The following is a 12,448-nucleotide window of genomic DNA, read 5'->3' on the forward strand; positions in this document are numbered from 1 at the left end:
GTTTTTGTTGGTAATTTCATTGGAATTTACTAACATGTCAAAATATTGATGAAATTATTAACAAAAATTTCTTTATTTTTTTTAAATTCCATTTAAAAATACCAACAACAAATATTTCATTGATATTTTTATTGATAATTATCAACTGAACTTTTCCGCTACCATTTATATCGATATCTACTGATAAAAAAACATTTGTTGGTGTTTCCATTATTGTTTGCTAATTTTCTAGTAGTAAAATAAACTTTTAGCCTTTACATATTGTTAACACGTTCTTATACATAAAAAAAAACCTATATGTTCTCTCATTTAAATATTCATTATATCTCTATTCTCATTGTTCTTTCCCAATTCTCAATCGTGAGTTTCTCTTCCTCCTCCTTCATTTAATTCATTGATGTTTGAAATTATAACATAGTTTAATTACACTCTTTTAAGGATGTAATACCTTATTTCTTACTTACATTTTATTTTGTTTTAATTAAGTCACTCCCATTATGTTTTTAGACTATTTTCTTTTTCTAATAAGTTTCATTTTTTTTCTTCTGCTCTTGGAAATTATAGGTTTTTAAATTTCTAATTATTTAGATGCACAAAATTTTAATTATTTTTTTGCTTAGTATAATTTGATCTTAATTTAGTTGATAAATTTTATAGTTTTTTTTTGTATTATGATGAATTCATTCATTTAATTTTTTTAAACTCCTGGCATAACTAGCAACTTGAATATGCCAATGGTGATTAACCACTCTAATTGAAAATGACTGGCCTAATTCATAGATAGTTTAAAAGTAGTTTCTTTTACTTTTAGTCATAACAGCTATAGACCTCAATAGATGCTCATTTGGAAATGAAATAAATTACTTAGGAGAAGCTATCACGAGTGAAATATTGTATTCCTTTTTTTTAATTGAAAAATATATGTTTGGTTAAAACTGTGGTTGAAATTAAAGTTGAACAAAAAAGTAATTTAATGTGTTTTGTTAAGAATGTTTTTCAAATTAAGAATATAAAATAACTAAAAAAACATATATTAATATTAATGATTTTTAATTGAAATATTGTAGATTTAACTACTGCTATTACATCATAAAATAAATAATACTTTATATAGAGTATTTTTTATTATTCCATTAAATTATCTGCAATTTCATCACATATGAAATACATCCGATAAAGATTATAGTTTCTATGGTTTCCTGAGCGTGTAACAATATCATGTAAAATATCATTAGGAATAAAATTGGGATTGCGATTAAATTCTGTAAATGTTATGTCATCATGTGATATCCTTCTAATATAATCATGTAGTGTCATTGAATAATGTTAAATACTAGTTTTTTAAATGAAATATAATTAAAAATTAAAAAAATAAATTTTTATTTTATTTTATTAGATTGGGCATGATTAGCTATAAACAATGAAGACAAAAGAAGAAGAAAAAAAACCTGCTTTCGGTTACCCTGTATGTATTTTAAATATAAATAATAATAAGTCCCACAGACAATAAATTACATTAATTAATTAACCACACGGTTTATTTATGCCATTCATGTTCAAAAGAATGACAGAAGAAATGAAGGAACAATAACAAATAAAAACTGTACAGTAAATCAGCCAACAGAATCTCTTGTCGCAAAGAGGGCACTATAGCTGCAAGTCTTTATAAACCGCTTTGTTTTTCCATAGCTAGGGCTGCATTGCTCACGCTAAAGCCTTCAAATGAACCATTTTTTTTATGCTCCCGAGGCTGCTCATCGTTGTGTTTTGCTTCATCGATTACTTCAATGGTAACATGATCACTGTCCACTGGACGATTTGGGTCTATAGAATATGAAGCACTGAGGCTGAAAGAAGGAGAAGAGTCGAGGGAAAGTGAGGTGTCAACTGAAGCATCAAGGGAGGGGCGGGCCGAGTAGGAAATTTTCAGGTTCTTCCTAGCCTTTGCTCGCCATCTCTTCAGACCTTCAACCACATTCTCTGTGAAAACAGCTGTCCTCATTGATGAACCCATCTGTTGCAATTCTCATTTAGGTTTGAATTGTTGAAAACATAATCATATACAGTTTAAGTTAATTCTTTTTGGCTAATCTTGTTTTCTGAAGGCATGAACAATTTTATACGTAGGATCTGTTGATCATATATATATATATATATATATATATATATATATATATATATATATATATATAGATGCATACCTGTGTGACCAAAGCATATAGAGGTAGGGTCACATAGCCACAGAGGAAGTGAACCAACAGTCCCGTGACAAGCGTTATGACAATGTCTTCTGTTCGTCGGTGGAAGCATGATCTAAATCCAAATTTGTACTGAAATTTTGAGCAACGTTAGAATTGTAATTTCTTTTTAATTCAAATCAACTCATAGAATAAATTCCTTAAGAAAAACGTACTCCTAATAAATGCTTACCCAAGTCCATGTGAAGAATGCCAATTGGAAGGAGTTCTGCAAAGCCCAGAATATAGTTTAGAATAAATTCATGCAGCCACGTATAGAGTTTTTCTTTTCTTTATCTTTACTTGCATATCGCTGTTGTGCTGTTAATTGGTTAGCATTTTAAGAGCTAGGAATATGAATTGTATGAGGTGGAGAAGCAATTTGTATAATGAAAATGAGAAGATTTGTTTCAAGGATCAAAGAATGACCTGAAACAATATGAAATGTATAAGGTGGAGAAGCAATTTAGGCCTACCAAACCAGAAGAAATGGTCACTAGGCCTAACGAGTATAGTTCCTTCAACAACCAGAGATTTATCATGGCTATCTAAGCACATTAAAGTTATGATGGCTTGCAGCTTTGTCCCAACCAGTAACAACATCTGCAAAACACAGCATGAAGGGCTTCAACATACAGATTTCTCCTGCACAATTACTTGAATCTTGTTCAAGTATAGTGATTATTATTGGAGTCGATTTACTTACCAATAGTGGAATAAATGGAAGCCAATAATAACTGTAAAATTCTGTACACATAGGATATACATTGACAAAAATTAAAATCATGAACATTTGATGGGGTATTTATATAAACATAATTGGAATAAATTAAGTGATCAGCTTATTTGAACATACTGTGTGCGTTGAAGAATATGAAAGATATAGAAAACATCCAAATCCAGAAGCTGCAAAATCAGAGATTTTAGGCAAAGAATCAAGTTTCCAGTTTTTGGGATTAATGAGTTGTACTGATCGTTGAAGATTGAAGATTAGTTTTCATTACCTTATCCCCACTAACACGCCAAAATCTTTATCCAAGGCTCTTCTAATGTATTTGTGAAAATCAAAGCTGTTATCTTGATCAAAATGGGCCTGCAGAAAGAGCAGGAAAAGAAAAACACCAGTTAATCTCATCAGTTAACAATTGTTTATTATCCTAACGCTATAAATTTGTCTCTATATATTTCACGTGGTTGAGGTTGTCATATACCATGATAAATCCATGCCTCAGTGTTAGATAATCCACTTTGGAAACAGAACCATAAAATTGTCCGAGGAAACATGCCTGCAAAAGATTGGCAAAACAACAACATTGCAGAAATAATCAGTTAGAAATTTAAACATGGTCAATATTAATTTATTTATTAAAAAAAAAAACTAACCGGCCAGCGAAGAACTGAGTTTTCATTCCAATATCTCAGATGCCGCTTCCCAAATGGTGTTTGATGACTGAGCTGGAACCTCCTGGGATCTGTATGTGATTAGTAACAGCAAAATAAGTACAATGCAGATTATGTTACTTCTTTTTATATACTTTAAGGAATGATGAGTTTATGTTGCTTTGATTTCATAGGTAGGTGTTCTTTTCTTGTGAAATTATGATCAAATCCATTGAATTTTTGCAACTTATGTAATCACAAAATTTAAATTTTATTCTTTGATCATGAAAATTTAAATGATATTGAACTACAAACACATTCTCAGATACGATATTTTCCAATGAAGTTCTTGCTGTTGCAATATATTGTGTGTCCCTCAAGTCTTAGATGAGAATGTTGATAATATTCCATTCTCCCATAGCTATGAATGCTGTTTGGTTGTAGCTAAAGAAGTTTGAGCTTGAACCATCGAGAATGTGCGTGTTCATTGAATGTACGTGTTCATTGAATGTTTAATCCATCAGCGGCCACAGCATTTATTTTATTGATGAGACAAAACTAACGTGGTCCAACAAAGAATTTTGTGACCAAACAAGATCATGACCATCAATCGATCATACCTGTTGAAAATTGATAATCCAGTGTCCTTGTCTCAGCCTCCCAAGATTCCCATCTTCTCATCTAAAAAAAGCAAATTTTCAAACACGTCAAACTTTTACATTTCACAATCACTAAAAAACTCAAGGTTTGTTACGGTATGAATCTTCCCGTACAACTTCCATTTCTTTTTGGAGGCTTTCTTGGATTGATTTTGTTCTTGAAAGTCAACAACTTAACAGTAGATCATCATGGAAAACATCAAAAGTTTTAGTATGAGAAAGAAAGAAAATGAAATTTACCTTGGCCATCCCTAGGCCGAATGTAAAAATGCTTGATACGCAATGGAAGGAAGCAAGCACAAATATCAAGTACTGGAGTTGCTTCATACCTTCCCTGGACAACAAAGAAGCCTTTCCCTGTTCAAGAATCCAGTGAAACAAATATCAGTGTTAAATATTGATCTTATATATAACATATGCAGGCATTTAGTGGACAAAATTTATACCTGCTCTGCACATTTGGCTTCTTCTTCACTCCAATCACTTGAATCCACACCACCACAGGGAAGAAAGGTTTCGCCAGCACTCTTTGGGATGCATATATTTGCAACTGGCTTTTCCAATACAGTCAGCAACAATGAGATGAAACCCAGTAGCATCAACTCTATACGAACAGAAAACATATAAAGTTTTGGTGATTAGCGGAACAAGATCTTCCTGTTATATATGTTTCGATGTGTATTATACATCACCTGTTTTGATCTTGTACAGAGCTTGAATGAGGTACTTCCTCCTTTTCTTGTTGAAATACTGTGAGCCCAAAAACAAAGTGGAAAGTTAATGCCAGATGAATGGAGATCAATATTATTCTTACTTGCATGTCCAATATTTCCGAGTACTGTAAGTTTAAGTTGTGTGTATATGTATATTTATGTATACCTTAGCTAAAAGATGAAGCAAATGCTCAATAAAGATGGATATTAATATCAGAAAGAAGCAAACAGTAGCCACAGCCCATGTTGGTGTTTCTTCGAGTGATTTTGCTTCTCCTTCTCCAGCCATCTCTTATGACTATCTGTTTCTTTCTTTTTCTTTCCTGCGTGTAATATTGGAGGATCCTCAATTGCCAAGCTTATGCTCGCAACGCAGAGAAACAAATTAATATTTGAGGATGATTTTGCCAAGGAACCTCTGTTTCTGTCGTAGCTAGCTAGCTCTATTTCAGCTGGAAATGAACAACAGAGGACTTCTGGGTCCTTGATATATACCAAGTTGCATGTCATGTTATTGATATTTGGTAGCGAGAAATAAATAAATAAAAAAACCAACTTCAAGCGTCATTGCTTGCTATGGAAAATTTTAATTTTTTAATTTTAATTTTTGTTATATAATTTTAAATTGTTTTAGTGTACTAATATTAAAAATAAATTTTAAAAAATAAAAAATATATTATTTTAATATATTTTTAAATAAAAACAACAACCAAGTGAAATATTTCTTATACCACGGTTTTACGTACCATGTGATGGTTCGGAGTCTTAGGTAAAAGAAAGTCAGCTTGTCAACTTATAATCAAATTATGATATGTGATATGTTTCTCAATTTTATACTTCATTTTGAATTTATAATCACCTCGATCGGTTCTCAAATGTAAACGTATTATTGCTTTTTTCTCTGTTTTTTTTTTTTAATCTTTTGTACGTCTTAATTCTTAAGAATAAGGGAGTATCATCCAAACAATTAAATCCCTCCTTAATTATGTCTTAAGGGGACTATTTATACTAAAATCTATACATTTATAAGGACAAAAAATATTTTTTTATCAAGTCCTCTATATAAACCAAGTAAAAAAAATTTAAAGATACTTTTTACATATATGTAACTTATCATGAAATTATTTATGGATTTTTTTTATGTAAAAAACAGACGTATCTTCAATTTACTGAATAACTCCTTTAAACATTAAACAAAAAATATGATTTCAATTATCTAATAAGTGGTTTAGTGGTAATAACTTGGTACTAAAATGTTTGATTTTCTTATGATCTCAGGTTCGAGTCTTCTAATTGCTAATATGATAGCTACTGAAAGTTTACATGGTCGTTAATTTCATCTATGTTAATAAAAAAAAATATAATTTCTAAATAATGAAAGCTTGACCACAACAATTAGTGATGACTGGTTCAATTCTAAAATATTTTAGTTCAATATGTGTGTGTGTGTATATAAAAGACCGACTCCTATACTTAAATTGGAAATTAGAAAAGGCAAATTTGCTACGCATGGACCATACAAAGATTTCTACACAGGGACCGTGACGAATTTAATAACCCTTCATAATGGTTCCTACGCTGCGTGGGGTGGTGGGCGGTGCGCGTAATCAAAATCAAACAGAGGAATTCTTCGCATCTTTAGATTTATGACACTTTTTTCTCATGTTTCACACTTTGTATTATACTTGTACATTGCATGTCTTTGCATACCTTGTGTCCCTCTACTTTAGCTAGATTAAGATATGAAAGCTTGGACTTTCTCCTAGTGACTCTTGCCGCCTCCTCCAGGCATCTACCTTAATTATTGATTGATTTGATTGGTGGTATCACTATTTTTAAACCGGCTAGATTGTGGATTTGGTCCAAAACTCGAGTTATTGGTATTGATTATGTAGATTAACCTTAATATTTTTATAAATCAAAATGATATCATTTTAGTGTATGCGTATGTATTTAACAGGTTATAACCGAGTTTTTAACTATCATTATTTTTTAATAAACTCGGCTCAGTTTCAGCCCTGAGTCAACCGGTTCCCAGATTGACTAGTCAGGCCGGACTAGATTTTAAAACTATGAATGGTATATGAAAAGATAGTTGTGGTTATTTTATTTTGTATTTTAAAATATACTTAAAATAATTTTTTTTTGTTTTTAAATTTTATTTTTAATATATTATATTAAAAAAAATCAAAATTTTTAAAACTCGCAAACACCCCCCCTGAGTTGAGCAGCCAAACCACACGGTTTGTCGTTAACCAGCTAAACGTCTTCAACAATTGAATCATTGCTAGTCGTCACCATTAACCTTTCCTTTTTAATAAAGTACAAAAAACAAAAATTCTCTGCAATCTTCTCCTCCTTTCCTTTGATCAAACTGACGTGATGAATCGTGTCTCTTGATACATGCAAAATAATGCTAAGGTCATTCCAATCCCAAGTCGTGACAAAGAAAAATAAAACATTAGCTCTCATTGAACTCCATGGTTTCTATCTGCTCAATTATTTGGTCCCATGGTAACATTAGCTCTCATTGACCTCCATGGTTTCTATCTGCTCAATTATTTGGTCCCATGGTTGAATCAGTTCGAATATCGGAACCCAGAAGAGAAATTACTTTAGCACCAGTGATCAAATTCAACGAAAATCGATGACGCGCAAAATCCCACATTGCCATTGAGTCGAAAGGAAACATTTTCGAAGGCAACACCGTAAGGTTCTGCCACCCAAAATGGACAACACCTCAAGGTTGGCCGTTGGCCTCATCTCCCACGCCGTCTTGGGACGTGCATGCTTGATGAAGCGGCTGGAGGCGTTTGGCTAGGCCAGGTCGTTCATCAACAAGTACCACGAAATTTCTTTTGGGAAACCATATTATTCTATCAAGCAACTAGAGATCGGGAGGTTCCTGTTTTTTTTTGGTAATCTGAAAGCCTCTTCTCCAAGTTCAAGAAGGCAGATACTTGGTGCGATTGAAAGTTACATAATGATTCTCAAGGTATGTTATTGGTGAAGTCCGAGATGTCGAAATCACAGTTAGTCCACAAATTGGACCAACGATCACATGCTTCGAAATAATGCAGAGTACTGGGGGGCCATGATAATAAAGCTCATGAATCTAGATGGGTCGCAATGTTGTTAAAAATATTAAGTAATAGTGAAATTAACAGTTGATGTGATTGCTCTCAAGCTCCAGCAGGTCCTGTTGGAACTTTTGCTTTATATGCTAGGACTGTCAACAATAACGTCCGCCCATTTCCATCATTCATCAAGTTTTTAATTAACCGGTCCGGCAACTGATGATAGCATCAATTTCTGCTTGGTTTGTTCGACGCTCATGGGCATGAGAATCACGGCTGGTGACCATAAATAAATTATGAAAACCATTTTCAAGATTTGCAAAGCGAGAACCAAAACCAAAACCACAACAACACATTATTCTGCAGGCAGTTTCACTGCGTATGTTGTGGATATCAGAGTTACCTTCCAATCAATTCGTGACACGTGATCTTAGACGCAAACAAGAGCGTAAGCAGGACAAACGAGGAGAAAAATGCATGGAACAAACAAAACAACAGAGTAGTTCGGAATGTAGGAGGCTAGCATAGAACAAAACATATTGAGAGATGACAACCATATAAAATATCTGGCACTATTACAACTATATTTCCAGATTGGATTGTGCAAGCATGTATGAAGAGAACATTCTTGAATGTGGGTTATCATGGGAAATCTAATAGAGATTAGTACCAGGTACAAACAGCTCTGTTGCTTGGTCAAAGGAGTTAGGATATAGCCAAGTTACCTTGGGAGAATAATTATATTCTCTCACAAGCTAATACATATAAAACCAAGCAACAGGAAGCATCCCTTGTGCGAGCCTCATTAGTATATTCGATAATTTTCAGCACGGGGTTGCAGAATTGCCTGCAAAACAATGCAAACAATTTCAACGAGATCAGATTAGATCCAACAGGTGAAAAACTAACATGAACACGAACAATTATTAACTTCATTAGATAATGCGGCAAATAAGATAAGATCAACCATTCGACAAAAACACCTGTCTGACATGATCCTGAAAATAGATTTACGGATCTAAACCGAGACTGCATTAGATTTACAGATCTAAACTGATACTAATGCAGCCAGACATTGAAGTTTTCTATTTGAGTGGCAAGGCTGGGAATCAAACAGGTTTTACACTCCTGCACGACTCCATGAATAAATAGCATTGGTAACAGAAATGAGCAGGCACTAACTGCCCAGGTGCTTATAAAATCCAGCAACTTGAATCAAGTTTCCTCGTAAACCATCAAATCCCCTTCAGATCAAGTAAATGCTGATCAACTAGTTCATGATCAAGCTCCATATAGCTAACCAAACTAGTTTAGTTTGTGGCTTAGTTTGAGTTGTAAATATCCAGCTAGCATACGTCACTATTATATACCCATCATTTATAAAGCTCAGTTGCCCTTTACCATTCTAGCAAAGCTACACATTTTTTAGCTTGAAATATAATATAAAGAACTATCAAAAAGCTTGATCAGAATAGAGGCCTCTTACTTCGGTACAACTGCTCCCAACTGCATTATTTATTGCTGGAGGCTTTGGATGGAAGTGGAGATGTTATTAAGGTCATATTGTCCTCCTTATTAACAAGGCATTTATCCTCAGTCAATGAGAAACCAAAGAGTCTGCAGCTGCTTTTGCACGACACCAAATCTTGACTATCCCTGAAGGCTGATTGAGCTACAATAGGTTGTGAAACACCACGTTGAAGATGCTCATGGGACAGACCAAAAGAAATATTGCTCCATTGCCCGCCTCTTTTTGCACTGGGCTCAGAATGTGCAGACAGCTTGAAATTCTCCCCCTGCATTTCAGGACCACAAAACCAACTTCGGGTGGTAGCTGTCTGCTGCACATGATCATTGAAATTAAAATTGGAAGATGGCTTTGGAACTGGATTGCTAGCATGCTGAAACATTAACACCGAAGATGGTGGCGATACTTGTGCAGGAGGTCGAATTTGAGTATTATAGCCCTGCATCATTGTAGACCATCCATTTCTTGAGCTTGACCTTTGGGCACCATCAGAGAATCCAAGACTACAATTTTCACGAGCCTCATTAGCATTTGGGATTCTTCCATATGGTGAGCTTGGAAAAATTTCTTGACCTTGAAAGACCTTATGGAATCTATAAGATTCGTTAAAGCCTATGCCCTTGTAGGAATTATTTGAAGTGGCAATTGAGTCTCTGATACCACTTCCTAATGCAGCAATCCCAGAACTGTGGGAACCAGGAAAACAACTCCTCATTTCAGATGGGTGCTGATTCTGACCATCAACACCATCATAAAGAGCATTAAAACTCATAATTTCTTGACCTTGCAAGACCTCCTGGGACCTTGAAGATTCCCTAAAGTCTGGTGCTCCGATCCCATCTGTTAGAAAAACATGCAGACCAGTCAGTAACATTGAATGCAGAACAAGGAAAAAGTTGGAAATGGTGATGCATTTATCTGAGGGAAAGCAGATCCTACCAGGAATTGGAAATTCTGCCTTTGATGAAGGCAATCCAGACCTGCTCCTCTTCAAACCAGGTGCCATAAAGTTATTGGAACTGGAAAAAGAACCAGAACCAGAAGGCTCAACTTCCCAAGGAGAAACCCTGCTGAGCCTGTTAGCCTCCATATCATCCCACTTTACCTGAGATTAAGAAGAAGAAAAGAGATCCACCGGAATATGTATCATTCGATTAACATGACACATTAAATGACAAAAATTGTAAAGATGCTTTGAAATAGGCAAAATTAGAAGCAAGAGCACAGAAGGAATCCAGAAGAAGAAAAGAACAAAACAAAATGCCCAGATTGCCAAGCAGAAAAATAATACAAATATCCCACTTTTAAACTAAACAAGCAAAAATTCTTTAAACATGTGATATTCAGTAATAATCATGGCTACAGAACATATCATCACCCCAAAGTACAACTACAGAACACCCGGTATAATATCATGGAGAAAGAGCAAGACATTAATTAATGGTTAGATATTGAAGGTCCCGTGATGGAGCGTGGAAAAGTATCTTAACCATTGCAAGTTATGCTTGTAATTTCAGTTCAGTAGATCTTCCAAACTTCAGATAATAAAAGATTTGAGGATGAGGTAACAATGCATCAATGCCTACAGAGATGGAATGTAGAAAAGCAGGCCCAAGTCTAGCGGCGACCCCACAACTTAATCTCAAACAGACCTTGTTTGCAATAAAAGGGTTTCCACCAACATTTAGGAACTTGAAAGTAATTTTTATAAAATATGATTTTCAACAACTACATACCAACAGGCATTTCCATTTTGAACCAGGCAATCTACCAGGATCTAGCTCACTGACTCCAGTTATTATTCCAGTGTATCTGCAAAAAGTATTTGAGTTAATGTTTTGTTAACATAATTAGTTAAAAGCTACAAACCCATAGATGTCGAACCTTCTCTCTGCTGCATTTTCTGTTTCAAAACGCATTTTGAATCTCATTCCAGAAGAGAAGGATTGATCAAGGCTCTTCAAGAATTTATTAAAAGGTATTATGAACTCTGATGAGCTGGCCCTACAAAGTAAGAAATTGAACTTAAGAATCAGGAATGAAGAAAGTAAAAAATCCACGGTAATAAAATACGGGTAGCAGAAGAAGAAACAACTGAGAAACTCATCAATTGGCAAGACAGGAAAAAACTCAAGTCAAATAGATGATGTCAAAACCAAAAAGAGTTCATCAAGATGTAATTGACTATAATTGCAATAATGAATGTCGCGTGAGTTTTTTCTTTTACACTCAAAAGCAGTACGATGTGTTGTACACAACCCCTACATGCTCAGTTTCTAGCATGTATCATGTTGTGCACTGAAATTTGAAGTTTTGATGACAATGGCTCTTAAGTCACTCAGCCAGCGACAGATTCAATAAGCAATTGAGTTGTGCATTCTCAAGTAATGGGTGATAAAAAACACAATGGTTTGGGAGAACAGGAAGTACTCTTGCGATAACTACACAGGATTTTGGAAGAAAGTTGAAAAAACCTTGTGCAACATACCAATCTGGATTCTGCAACGACTTTTTTGGTAAGAGACGAAACATGAGGAACAACAATGGGAAAACCTTTGAAGCGGTGTTAGACAACATAGAAGGGTAAGGACTTTGGTGATATGTAAAAAGAACACTGGAGACAACATCACCATGAAAGGGTGGCAATCAGATGATGAGAAATTCAACAGTGTGTTCCATTGCAGTTCAATCTTTAGTTATGGCATGAATTAGATGATGAAAACTGAGGTGAGAGCTTTATGGAACAAAATGTTGTATAAAGCACGCGACACATGCCACCACAAAATATATTTAAGTTTTCAAGCCACCATCAGCAGCAGTTGCTGTTTTTTTTAATTTATTGTATATGAATTGT

General features: G+C 34.3%; 1 protein-coding gene and 1 pseudogene across 1 annotated transcript; both read right to left on the minus strand.

Annotated features, from left to right (window-relative positions):
• Positions 1-1,485: 1,485 nt before the first annotated feature.
• LOC133702506 (MLO-like protein 12) lies at positions 1,486-5,444 on the minus strand. The gene is made up of 14 exons (XM_062126802.1): positions 5,156-5,444; positions 4,969-5,026; positions 4,723-4,880; positions 4,517-4,633; positions 4,238-4,298; positions 3,621-3,709; positions 3,449-3,523; positions 3,242-3,330; positions 3,094-3,143; positions 2,944-2,984; positions 2,667-2,840; positions 2,431-2,466; positions 2,202-2,330; positions 1,486-2,014 (listed from the first exon to the last, which is right to left on the minus strand). Exons 1-14 carry the CDS (start codon positions 5,276-5,278, stop codon positions 1,664-1,666), a joined length of 1,551 nt encoding a protein of 516 aa, XP_061982786.1. The 5' UTR covers positions 5,279-5,444; the 3' UTR covers positions 1,486-1,663.
• A 3,122-nt stretch (positions 5,445-8,566) lies between these two features.
• On the minus strand, positions 8,567-12,340 carry LOC133703346 (auxin response factor 15-like; annotated as a pseudogene).
• Between the last annotated feature and the right edge of the window lie 108 nt (positions 12,341-12,448).

Source organism: Populus nigra, chromosome 9, assembly GCF_951802175.1.
Source record: "Populus nigra chromosome 9, ddPopNigr1.1, whole genome shotgun sequence".
Taxonomy (NCBI): domain Eukaryota; kingdom Viridiplantae; phylum Streptophyta; class Magnoliopsida; order Malpighiales; family Salicaceae; genus Populus; species Populus nigra.

Excerpts from the sequence above, each read along its gene's own strand:
- LOC133702506 (XM_062126802.1), bottom strand. The coding sequence starts at position 5,278 with ATGGCTGGAGAAGGAGAAGCAAAATCACTCGAAGAAACACCAACATGG. Across the intron at positions 4,881-4,968 it reads TCTGTACAAGATCAAAACAG|AGTTGATGCTACTGGGTTTC; the intron begins GTGATGTATAAT and ends CTGTTCGTATAG. Across the intron at positions 2,467-2,666 it reads TACATTTCATATTGTTTCAG|AACTCCTTCCAATTGGCATT; the intron begins GTCATTCTTTGA and ends TGGGCTTTGCAG.